At 35.1% G+C, this 12,287-nt stretch overlaps 1 protein-coding gene across 1 annotated transcript; it reads right to left on the bottom strand.

Annotated features, from left to right (window-relative positions):
* Window positions 1–245: 245 nt before the first annotated feature.
* Window positions 246–12,287, bottom strand: Ppcs (phosphopantothenoylcysteine synthetase). Its single transcript, XM_088243717.1, has 5 exons — window positions 12,122–12,287; window positions 9,380–9,608; window positions 5,965–6,179; window positions 4,536–4,721; window positions 246–1,027 (listed from the first exon to the last, which is right to left on the bottom strand). Exons 1-5 carry the CDS (start codon window positions 12,248–12,250, stop codon window positions 839–841), a joined length of 948 nt encoding a protein of 315 aa, XP_088099843.1. The 5' UTR covers window positions 12,251–12,287; the 3' UTR covers window positions 246–838.

Below are 12,287 nucleotides of genomic sequence, written 5' to 3'. Positions count from 1 at the left end.
TTAGTAGATTGTGAAACTAAGCCACTAAGAAATTATGTATCGTATTATTAGCGCCATGATTTTTTAAAGTTTTATATTTTTGAAAAATACTGCGCGTCGTCTCAGTCAGTTCTTCTGATTGGTCCGTTACCGTAAACCGGAAATCTACCACAACTCTTTTATCATTGGTTGATTCATATGAACTAGTGACGTCGTTCAAAGTAGTTTGTTTTTAATAAAATATTTATTATTATTTTTTTCGTACATTTTCAAGAAACTTTGCTGTACAATTTAATGCTCTAATTTTTACTGTACACAAGAGAATACTTTTTGTATCCAATTGCCTGTAGGGCTGAAGTTCCTCTTTGCTGAAAATGGCTCCAAAATCGAAATATTTGGGAACATAAGAGTGCAAATACTTCTTGGTAATAACATTATTATAGGTATTTTTTTCCACATAGACATATTATATAAATTATGTTGAAAATTACCAATTATATGAAATTTAAGATAGTTGCTGAGAAATTCCTTTCAAAGACAGTATTGGAACATATTTTCAAAAATAAATGCCAATACGACGACATAAGCGACGGCAGGTCATAGAAAGCAAATATATATTTCTTGTTGAAAAAATCAAATGAGGAGTATTGTGTAATGTAAAATGGTATTTATATATTATTACGATATTTTAAAACATAAATCAAAGATAAAAACTGCGTGGCATAGAGATTTCACCTGTGCCTAATGAAGGGTCAAATGCCTATATGGAATGCATGTCCTGCAAGTGTAATAGAGTCTACTTATCTATTAGGAATATTCTCTTGCCAGTCGCGGCGGGCGGCAGGCAAGGCAGCTGGTCTCAGCGAAGCTGGGCGCCGGCTTGCTTGGCATGCTCGTCATGTTTCTTCACCACGTTGCTGACGATGGAAGCTTCAATCTCCATCCCTGCATGAACCTCCTCTCGAGTGAGCACAATGTCGTGACTCTGGTCCAGTGAAACAAACACCACCTTGTGTCGCCGTGTCTGCAGGATATTTGCTATCACCAACTGGAATGATACATCATCGTCACACTCTTATCTGTACCTGATTGGTACACCAAATGCAGCGTACCTCGATCCTTCGTTACATGAAGGTAAGATGATAATGTTAAGTCAGTCAATAAAATTTGTGGCTTAAAAGGACTAATAGATATAATTTTTTTCTTTAGAACATTTTGTAAAGGGATGATTGTACTATTTTATATACACATATGTAGATATGAAGTAATATTTTCTTTTTAATATTGATTTCAAACAAATCAAACCATTCATTATAGCGCCGAAAATGGCAGAAAAATTATTGTCCTGTAATATTGGGAGTTATGACATTGCCCTTTAAGATCCAAGCCATTGAAGTACTGGATGGGTAAGAGGACGTCCTGAAATCTTAGGTAACAAAAAAATGGATGAAAAGACTCGAGAGGCTACACTTAAAAGGACAGCTCCTGATTTCGCCAAGTTTTCTTTTAGTTTTGCTAAAAGAAAAATTAGAAGCCGGACTCTGCAACAAACATTATTTGAATGAAACCACAAGACAGGTAACAAAAACGTTCTTTCCATATATTTTTGATATCAGGAAAAAGAGCGAATGAGCTTTGAACTCACATAAATAGAGGGTTTACGAGCTACTTGCACCGTTTTAAATTTTCCGAGATCAACAGCTGTCCATGTGATGGTGAAACCCCTTAACATGTTTCCCACTTATAATAGATGCATTGCCCCCCTTTCAGCTTCGAAAGACATAACCTAGAGGCAGGGCGCAGATGCGTTGGTGAGGATCATGCGCATCCATTCCGTAATAAGTCACAATTACTTATCACAAGATGCAGTATCTTAAATGGTTAGAATAGCACAGGTAATAAGGTCAATCAATCATAACAGGATACAAAAAACCGTGATCTCTTCAAGTGAAATGGAAGGCCTGTTGGTGTCTATCAATAGTTAGTCTATTTGCTAGAATGAGTTTTCTGTGGTTTTCTCTTCATTAACCCATTCATGACGAGAGTTCCACACGGAACTCAAAAAATCATTAGCATTCTATCCGGCATATTGAGTTGTCTAGTATTATTATATTCATGCAGTTAAAAGGTTAAAAGTTATTTCTAGTCTCAATGAGCAGTAGAAATTTCTACCACTATGCCTAGGCATAGCTTTACACCAGGTTTGTAAGTAAGGCCCGTAGCAATTTACTCGTTTTTTCTTCAAAAAGCCCTGTTTTATGAACTATTTAAGTAAAAACGTTACAAAAAAATATTTAGTTCAAAAAAGCATTCTATATACAAAATGGTTTTGGTTTTGGTTCAAAATGGAATGGTTTTTTCTAGAGGCTCCTAGGGGATGGGGAAACTAAATTTTAGAATTTTGAAAAAAAAAGGTCATTTTGTTACTTCTTAACAACCATTTTCTAAAATTTCAGAATGAAATTAGAAAGAAAACCTTTGTCATGATTGGGTTAAGGAAATGCAAAGAAGTTTCTACAAAAGTTTACAGATGAAAATCAGTATTTTCCAACACCATTCAAATAAAGATATACAGAAAACCAAATTCACTTGAAATATAAGCCTCGTACATTATAAGCAAGGTCAATAATACTGTAACTCGAATATTTAAAAAAAAGACAGTAAAATATTACTATGCAACTGATTCCGGGATCTCAAACATAGTAGGCAAACACTCCAATCTTTATATTACAAGATGGACTTGTCTCTCACATGATTTCTCGCCATCAAATCAAAAATTCTGGTTCTATTTCATATACAGATCTGTATTCTTTTTATCCGCTCGGACACTAATATAAAACATAATACATAATTAATTGCAACACTGCGACACACTAGTTGAGCATATTAGGGGGAAAAAACCTTCTGTCAGCAGTACTTACATTGATAACTATTTGAAAGAATTATGACAAAATAAGCAATAACTAAAGAGTATTAAAGCATTATGGGTGGTCTGAGTAATAATGAACTCCCTGGAAGCCATACTTTACAGAGGAAGTTGATTCAGTGGATGTTATTATTATGAGCTTCAAGCTTAGGAGAGGATTACTCGGAAATTATTGTTAAGATATTCACAGAAGAAACAAAAATATTCCGTACAAATTTCACAAAAAGACTTTGAAGTAAGTACGAGAAGAAAAACTCAAAAGAAATCAGATCAATATAATTATTTTTTTATAATAATTAATTATTTTTCAAAAAGGCCTTTTAAGTACTCTTCATTGGAGTTAATGCTCTTGTCAAATATTTTATTCCACCGTTGGAAACATTTATGAAATTTCTTTTCTGTGATGCTTGACAGCGCCTCCGTTGTTTTTTCTTTACCTAAGCAACATTTTACAATAGGTATACGTAAGTTACAAGTACAAAATATACTATTACATAAACACAAAGAAAAAAACCCACAAAGGCACGGCCTGTGTGTGGGTATACATTTTATTTTAAATTTCAATAAAGGCTACTGGACGTAAAAAAATAAAAATAAAAGTATATGCTATTCATTAAAAAAAAAAAAATTAATCTGCTTTTTTTATCCATAATTTCAAGTAAAATTTAAACAGTTAATTTCTATCATATTGTCCTTATGAAATGCATTGATTTGGAGCTATGAAAAATGAGTGTCTTCGCCCTAGTCTGGATTTATAATAAGGGATTTCAAGTAAACTATTCAATCTGTGACTAGATCTATTAAAATTTTTAGGTAATGTTGGCGCATAGAAACATATTTCAGACGTTGCTGGCAATAGATTTTTCGTAGCTTCAAAAGTTCAGCTTCCAGAAATATTTGTATTTTATTCTTGTGTTTTTTTATTCAATGGAATAAGAAGAAGACGCAGAGGCCCAGATTGGGTGAATAGGGGGAGTGGAGCACAGCGTGCATACTTTTTTGGACAAAATTGATATACAAAGAGGGCTGCATGAAAGAGAATTTGGCAGTCATCCTTGTCAACCCCAAATCTTCACTTAAAATTGTCCTCCAAGTCACTTCACATAGCTCTACGATTTCTCTGGTGATCTGTCGTCGGTTTACCGGGATGATTTGGCAAATTTAAACATTATTATCATCAACAAAAATAACGTCTTGAGCGGGGTTGGTCATCAATTGACATTTCACCTCTTTTAAAACGGGAAAACCACTCATACTTGAGAATATTAGTTATTTTAAGCTTTGTTAATCACTCATGAACAAATATTTACCAATGAAAAGTTACACAATCCTTTTGACAATTTTTATCCGAAAGGTTTTTACATGCTTTCTAACACAAGCAGGCATTTTGGTTTTGATTCTATTTCACATTGATGTTGTACTTTACTATGTATTTTATTTTTGCACCACAACAGGCCAGGAGGCTCAATTACAGTGGTGAATTACATCACAGAACATCCAGGCTTGAGAAAAATCACATTTAATTTTTGTGTTCTCACCGGGAATCAAACCCGGAACCTTCCGTGCGCGAGTCAAGCGTCTTGGGCACTTAAACACTTCTTATAAAAACACTTAGGGCTTACGGACTTACTTTGTGTTTATACTTGTTGAGAGATTCTCTGGACTTTGCAATGAGCAGGTTTTCATCTGTCTCTAGTTTAAAGGACACAACATAGGCTCTAGGAACCCATACATTCACTAATGGAGACAGCATCTTGGGAACCAGTTGTAATTGGATCACCGGAGCACCCTGTCCAGACTGGATTTTGTGTGTTGGCTGAAAAAACACAATATATTTCAGTCAGTAGTTACAATATATTAACGGGATCCTCATTAAATGTTGCCCTCAGAATGGCCCAGGACTGGGAGAAATGGAGGCGTGTCACAGTGTATTAGTGTCTGACATCCCTGGAGAACATGATGCTCAACATAGAGCAGGACAATGAAGAATAAATTAACCCAACCTCAAGGCATCCTATCAATATTATTGGATTACAGACAAGCAGCCTTATAATATTTTGTCCTTCAAAATGCTTCATTTTAATTTCAGTAAAAAAAATCTAAATATGATTAAGTAGACGTTTTAATTATTCTTATTAAAGAGGCATCTTTAAAATGTAAGTTTGAACTCAGAAATAGGGTATGGCACGTTTAAAAATTAAAATTGCAATACATGGAATGTGATGATACCTGTTTTTAAGATGCGGAACAGATGGTAAGTTTTAAAATTTTAGGTGTCCCTAGAAAATTTTTCATTCTTAAAGTGGGCGGAGGGTGAAATTAGTTTGAGAACCTATGACATAAGTACATAAAATTATGAAGACAACACTTGCAAAACCCTTACACAGATCCTAAAATAGCCCTATCGAACTCTCGCAAATTTTCTATTCGTCATAACTCATAACATATACACTGATGTAGAGTCAATGTTAAATATTTCTAATCTACAAAAACGTACAACTAATATTGACTCCGTATGTATGTTCGGCATACTAAATAATATAATCGATGGGCCATCATTACTTGGACATGTAAAATTCCATATTCTGACTCGTAGGTTGAGAAACAATGAAGTACTGTTCATCGATTAGCATAGAATAAACTATGGCCTTAATTCTCCAATCACCCGTCTTGTCATATTGTTAACTCGAGACAAGATCTGGACTTTTTGGTTTAAGTTTACAACGATTTAAACGAGCACTAAATAAATAGTTCAGATCTTGTCTCGATGTCCCTTATGTTTGTCAATGCTTCTATTCTTTTTTATTTATTTTTTTAACTATTCTTATATTGTAGTATTAAAACTCTATAAATTGTATAAATGGACAATGTCCATTAATAAATAAACAAATAAATACAATTGATCTCGCAGAATACTATTATCAATAGTAGGTACAATCCCGTACCAAATCCCTCTCCTCTCAGACCTTACAGCAGACAAAGCGGGCTCTAGAGCACAGTCAGCGGGCGGTCCTTTCGAGGAGTGTACTATTTAGTTTAGCATATGTAGCTATACTGACCATCTGACTGCTGGGAATGTAGAAGTCGGACACGGCGGCGGCCAGGTACAGCAGGGCGCGAGGGCCCAGGCCGGCCAGGCACTCGCAGGCGGCCCGCAGCAGCCACAGGTAGTCCGCCACACTGGTGAACACTACGTACAGCAGCTTGCCGGCCGCCTGTGCCGTCTTGTAGCGCGACAGTATGGGAGCCACCACGTCTACGCAGTCCGGTTTCACTGCCAGAGAAAAGCCACCACTAATCAATGAGTAAGTCCAGTACTAAGGAAAATTGGATATAAAAATGGTTTCTTACACGAGAAAAATTAAAATTGGAAAAAGTAACTATTTTGAATCGTCACAAGAGAGGCATCGTGATTGATTTCCGGTTTCCGGTTAGCCATGTTTTTCTACGTTTACTGTGTTTTGACGACTACGGGGTTCTACTTTTAAATGTCAGGAACTCGAAAACTTGAATTTGTGATGTGGTGGTGGGATTTCAATTTGACAAAACTTCAAAAAATCATAGTGATGATAATACAATACATGATTTTTACATTTATTCTTGTTTAGTTTGATAGTCTATTAACAAATACGTATTTGTAAAAACCACTGAACTTCCTCATTGAAGACTTACATTGGGAGAGAGAAAACATTTTTGGGAAGGGAATACAGAAGTTTAGGCATTAACAGAGTTTATGATCAGTCATTGGCTGGGTTAAGTCCATTCCATTTTTAAAAACCTACATTTCCTCAACTTTTCCATCAGTTAACTTTTGTGAAAAGCTGAAACCTTTATTGATGTGAGTGAGATTCATATGGCTGAATTCAGCCAAAAGTGGGCGCTGTCAAAACGTTATAAAACAAAGAAAACAAGATAGATGCGTTATCCATTTGGGATCCTTCAGTATCACTTGAAAATACGTCTACTGTTTGGGATTGCCCCCGAGTAACGCCTGCTAATGTCACTCAACACAAACATTTTAGTATCTCGGCTACACCATAAATGTCTTATAAAATAATTTGGTTTGTTCAGGTTATTAATGGGGTGGGTAACGCGTCAGATATCTCCATCCAACACATCTGCTATTTACGAAGCCACTTCGGGTGGATTCCAAAACTTCCCAAACCCTTTTGGGTGTTTACGAATATGCAGTGGGGGCACTTCAGTAATATGGCATACCGAAGTTTAAAAGCTTGTTTAAGTTGACACATTAATGAAAAAAACCATTGTTAAAATAAGGCGGTCAGCGCAGAAGTAAACGTAACCGACAAACACGTGGAACTGAGATAATCGTATTCAAAGTTTAGCCACGTACATTAGAGTGGACCGATGTTGAATGAAGTTTTTTTATTTTTTTAGACATCAAAGTGAAAAGGGTCTAAAAAGTTGCATTTTGGATCACATTGAACATAGAAATTATTTAAAAAAATATTCCATACTACTTTTAGCCCTCACCGAGGTTTGAAGTTTATAACTTTTTGAACATTTTGTTATTACAAATTCGAACATGTTTTAAAACTACCGAAATGCAAAAAGTTTACACTCTGCGGAACTGACACCGTTGAGCGCACGGCTAATATTGATGAAAACAATGGCTCAATAAAACTATGCTACACATTTATTACAAAACAAAGTGCAACTCACGCCTTTAGATGCTTATTTAATAAGACTTAATGCACATTATAAAATTTAATTGGAGTAATTTACTTACTTAAATACGAAATGACAGCCGGTTTAGCGCAATAAATTGACTTTTTCGAAAACTTCAAGCTCTGGTTGAGGGCCAAAAGTAGTATCAAATATTCAAAATGGCGGCCTCCGTGGTGTAGTGGTCAAAACGCTTGATTCACGCACGGAAGGTTCCGGGTTCGATTCCCGGTGAGAACACAAAAATTAAAATGTGATTTTTCTCAAGCCTGGGTGCTCTGTGATGTAATTCACCACTGTAATTAGGCCTCCTGGCCTGTTGTGGTGCAAAAAAAAAAAAATGTAATGTAAAAAAATAAAATTTTTGCATTCCGAGTAATCCAAAAGGCATCTTTTTAGACCCCTTTCATTTCGAAATTCGGAAAAAAAAATCGGCCCACCCTAACATACATAGCTCTGTGAATAAACTGGTAATGGTGTGAGCAGTACCATTTATTAACCCTTCAAGTACGAGCATATTTGATACAAAATTCCATCCGACCCCTCTCCCTGGTATCATGCCCACAAATTGTCTAAAATAATTGTCTCCAATATTATCAAACTGAGGATCGGCTACTGTATTGTGAATAAACGTTTGTTTAAAATCAAGATTGTGGACAGTGCTCAGTGTGAGTGCAGGCTTGATGAAGAATGCATAGATCACGCGTTGTTTGGCTGCCTTATTTGGGATGCATATCCTTTCTACTCTATTCTAAACCTTCACCTTCCCTAAATTCATCCCATGTCTTGTCAGTCTTATCCCCAGAAATAATTTTGCACTTATCCAAATTTATTGTTTTGAATGATATCAACTTTCAAACTGAAATATTTTTGCTTTTTTATTTAAATTGTTAAATGCACACTATATGGAACAAATCATCCTGGTTGCCTTAACCTATAAAAAAAACTAATTAAAAAGTACGAGTGTATTCATATGGTAACTGTTGACACTGTAGCAAAACACTATCATAAGTCCTGTTTTTAAGTACATAACATTTCGTACTTTTTAATGTGTTTTGATTTATTTGATGATATGAAAAGAAGTTCTACAAACTTTTCAATATAATAAATAAATTGCAATTTTTTTCCAAATTTAAAAGTGAGCATCAAAAGTGAAACAAAATGGTCTGTCATTTAAAAGAAAATTTTCTACTCTACAATATGTTTGCTTTTATGTTACCTGTGTATTATTTTATTTGATAACAAGCCTTCAAAATGGAATTTCAAGTAGACATAAGCGAGCATATTTGACACCCCTTCTGTTAGTGTTAAATTGAGGGAATTTGCACAGTGTACAGTGAAGATGCTGTGAATTATTGACTCATCTGTTGTAATTCTTTTCTGTTGTGTTCTCTTCATTTGGAAAAAAAAGACACAACTTACGTTAACACCCAATACATATTTAATAAAATAGTGACGTATCCCAAATTCAACGAGACCAAAAGCCCTGTGTTGAGTTGGGATACAACGTAATATAAAGTGTAGGCATATATAATTTTTAAAAAAAACTATGGCATAAAAAACAATTTTGTATCACTATCTGAACAAAAAAAAACTGTAAAATCTATATTTCACGTAATTTGTTTGCGTTTATTTTATTTTAGCTCCGAAAGATATGTTCTTTAGTATGTGGTGTGTCACAATGGAAAAAACTATGTGACAAAACGGAGTTTTTTAATTTTAAAAAAGTTCATAAAATACAAAGGTCTTCATCCTTGAGTCACTTCTGAGCTGACCGCATCAAATTACCGTTGATAGTGGTGTTGGGTCCCCTCTCCTGTATGTCCAGCATGTCCATGAACCTCTGGCCGGTGAAGTGGCGGACGAAGGGCTCCAGGGACTTCTGGCGGTACATGAAGATGACCGCGTAGCCGTGGTCCAGAAAGTACTCGGCGGAAGCCGAGCCCCGCGTGCCCGCGCTGAAGTTGTCCACAAACCTGACCGTGTTGTGCTCCAAAGGAACAGTGGTCCCGCCAGACTGTCGGATTATATTATTCCAATTTACTCTTGTGTGGCTACTATGTCACATGAGTCTACATAAAATATAAGACCTGATATTTATATCCCTCTTGTTTTTTAAATAATGAAGTTATATTTTGCAATACTGGGTAAAAATTATATGATTATTATTATTTATAAACGATTGAACTGTGGCCTTATTCTGAAACTAGTTTGTTTCGTAAATTCATTCGTATCGTATGAGATGTGACGAGAGCGAAACACGATTCTGATTGCGTTAGAGTAAGATGGATATATCGTTAGCCCAAAGCAACAGTGAGATAAACCTGAAATTTCCGATTTAGAAATACGCATGCAGATATGTCAATAAATTAAATAAATAAATGTTTTCAAATAGTAAAATACTGAATTTAGATAGCTAACCTATGGGAAAATACAGTATATAAAATTTAGTTTAATAATTTTAATTCAGTCAGACCTTTTGCAGACCTCAAAGTCTGATTATCTGAGAATATATTCTTCAAAGATATATCACTGTTGCTTTGGGCTAGCGATATGATGAACAAACGAACTTAGGAAATAAAATTATGACAGAATAAGCCTGCAGTACATTTATAATCTTCATCCTTATTTTCTTATCCACACCTGATGGTGAATAGGGTATTACATTGGAACTCCAATTGCAGTATATCTAGATCATTTTTGTTACATGGAAGGTAAGGTAATCAGTCCAAAAAAATGAATTTGATGATGCCTGTTTTAGGTATAAAGCGGTAGATTTGGGTAGATTCAATATCCTTCACCTAGTGACCTACCCAAGTTTTGGTTTCGGCCAGTAAAATGAGTTTCCGCCACGGTTTCGGTATCGGCCGAAAATTGGCCAAAACTTCGGCTTAGCCGAAACCTGCGGTCGGGATGTGTCAGATTGGATGACCGCAACGCGCCAGGGGGCACGATTAATTCATAGGTTAGGAACTCACGCAAAATTCTAAATTGCCTGCATCAGAGCAATGCCAGTTGCACACCTGTTTAGACCTTAAAATGCCTTTCATAGTTCCTGGACTGGCGCCTGCAGTCTAAGACTGATAACCTTCCCGTAACAGATGATCGAAATACGCTGCATTTGATTCGACCGTTTATAGGACACCTAGAACAAAGTGGTACATAAATATACCACCAGAATTGAGGTATTTATTTTCTAATATTTTGTATTAATAATAAGTCTTATGTCACAAGAGTATTGTAATAACATACACTGGTAGATGAGTCTTCCACTCAGCTTTTTCAAATGCAATATGTTTATTATCTTAAAAAAATATTATATTTTATTAGGCATTCTTCTTCGATGGGGCTACGGCCAAAATCAAGCCTTGTCCTCCTTCAACTTTTGCCTCCAACTCCGCCTATCCTCAGCAGCCACTTTCCGATTTGCAACGTATAGAAGCTGTGCTGTATCTTTTTTTACTTCATCCTCCCACCTCAGTCTAGGTTGTCCTTCTTTTACCCCCTGAATGACCAGTCATGACTCTTTTAGTTACTCGCGCATCAGGCATTCTTTGTTCATGTCCAGCTCATCTCAACCTGAGCAGTTTTAAGTGTGTTATTTTATTAGGTATGCAAGACGTAAATCAACACAAAATACGCTGAAATTGATTTTTGGACAAGGAAGCCTTATCCACCATTATTTTTTTAGTATACTATTTTTATACGGTATTGCAAACGTATCTTTCTTGTAAAACAGGAGTTAAGTGTACTTCCACATTTTCTTCTCAAAGTGGTCCTCCATTTTTGTTGAAATGAAATGATAGTACAAAAAAATTAATAAAAATCATTAATATGCTAATACATTAGAGATAAGTACTCAAACATTTTTGAAACATAAGGTATATGAATTTCTATTTATTAATATTATTCTACTATGGCAACAATAAGAAACATCACTTAAGTTTATGCATTGGTCATTTTTCTATTTTAATATTGATACTTTGAACTTCTAGAAAAAGTTCAGAATTAATCATGTGTACATAATTACATCATTTAGTAATGATACTTCAGCAATCAGTAGTTCACTTTAAAAAATGCTGTTACGAAAGCGATAGAAATTTATGCAAAGATTTAGGTAAACCTTTTTGAAAATGTTTTCGAAAAGTTTTGCTCGAAATCTCGCGTCAGCTTGAGGCACACCGTGCAAATATTTAAAACTTGTTCGCTTCATATTCGGCAAAAATCACCATGCGATGGCAAAGTCCGACAAGGGCCCATACCACACTTTGCGGCATATTTAGTATTAGTAGGGATATATCTGGATTGTCGAAACTGGTTTGATGCTAGGAAAATCCTCGGAATAAAATGCTAAGGGGGGATTTAAAATAAATAAAAATATACTTTGATTTAAATTAATTAAAATAATCCACACGGATGTGCATTTGATTTTTGAATATACAAAGGATAATAATTAATTACTAATGAAAAATCAATATTTACAATCCATAAAAAAACTGAGTTAAATACTAAAGGGATTCATTTACTAACCGTAACCAGCACTATTTTATGTCCGAATTTATTATGTCTTTCACAAAACTCTTTTAATAACGTTCTATTATCTTCAAAATCTGCCGGAGGCAAGTGAGAAGAGTAAAATTCTTCCCAATTCGATGCCATTTTCGTATAAATTCACTATTGTATACAAAACTAACAA

The sequence above is a fragment of the Micrasema longulum genome, unplaced genomic scaffold (assembly GCF_059751315.1).
Source record: "Micrasema longulum isolate JH-2025_06_02 unplaced genomic scaffold, ASM5975131v1 h1tg000226l, whole genome shotgun sequence".
In the NCBI taxonomy this organism is placed as follows: Eukaryota; Metazoa; Arthropoda; class Insecta; order Trichoptera; family Brachycentridae; genus Micrasema; species Micrasema longulum.
Note: the sequence above shows the minus strand (reverse complement) of the source record. Positions and strands in the feature narration are given on the sequence as shown.

Bases quoted from the DNA above. Each gene is read 5' to 3' on its own strand.
- Ppcs (XM_088243717.1), bottom strand. From the start codon at position 12,250: ATGGCATCGAATTGGGAAGAATTTTACTCTTCTCACTTGCCTCCGGCA. The intron at 9,609-12,121 runs GTTAGTAAATGA...ATAATCCGACAG, and splicing joins ATAAAATAGTGCTGGTTACG to TCTGGCGGGACCACTGTTCC. The intron at 4,722-5,964 runs GTCAGTATAGCT...GTGTTTTTTCAG, and splicing joins ACATTCCCAGCAGTCAGATG to CCAACACACAAAATCCAGTC.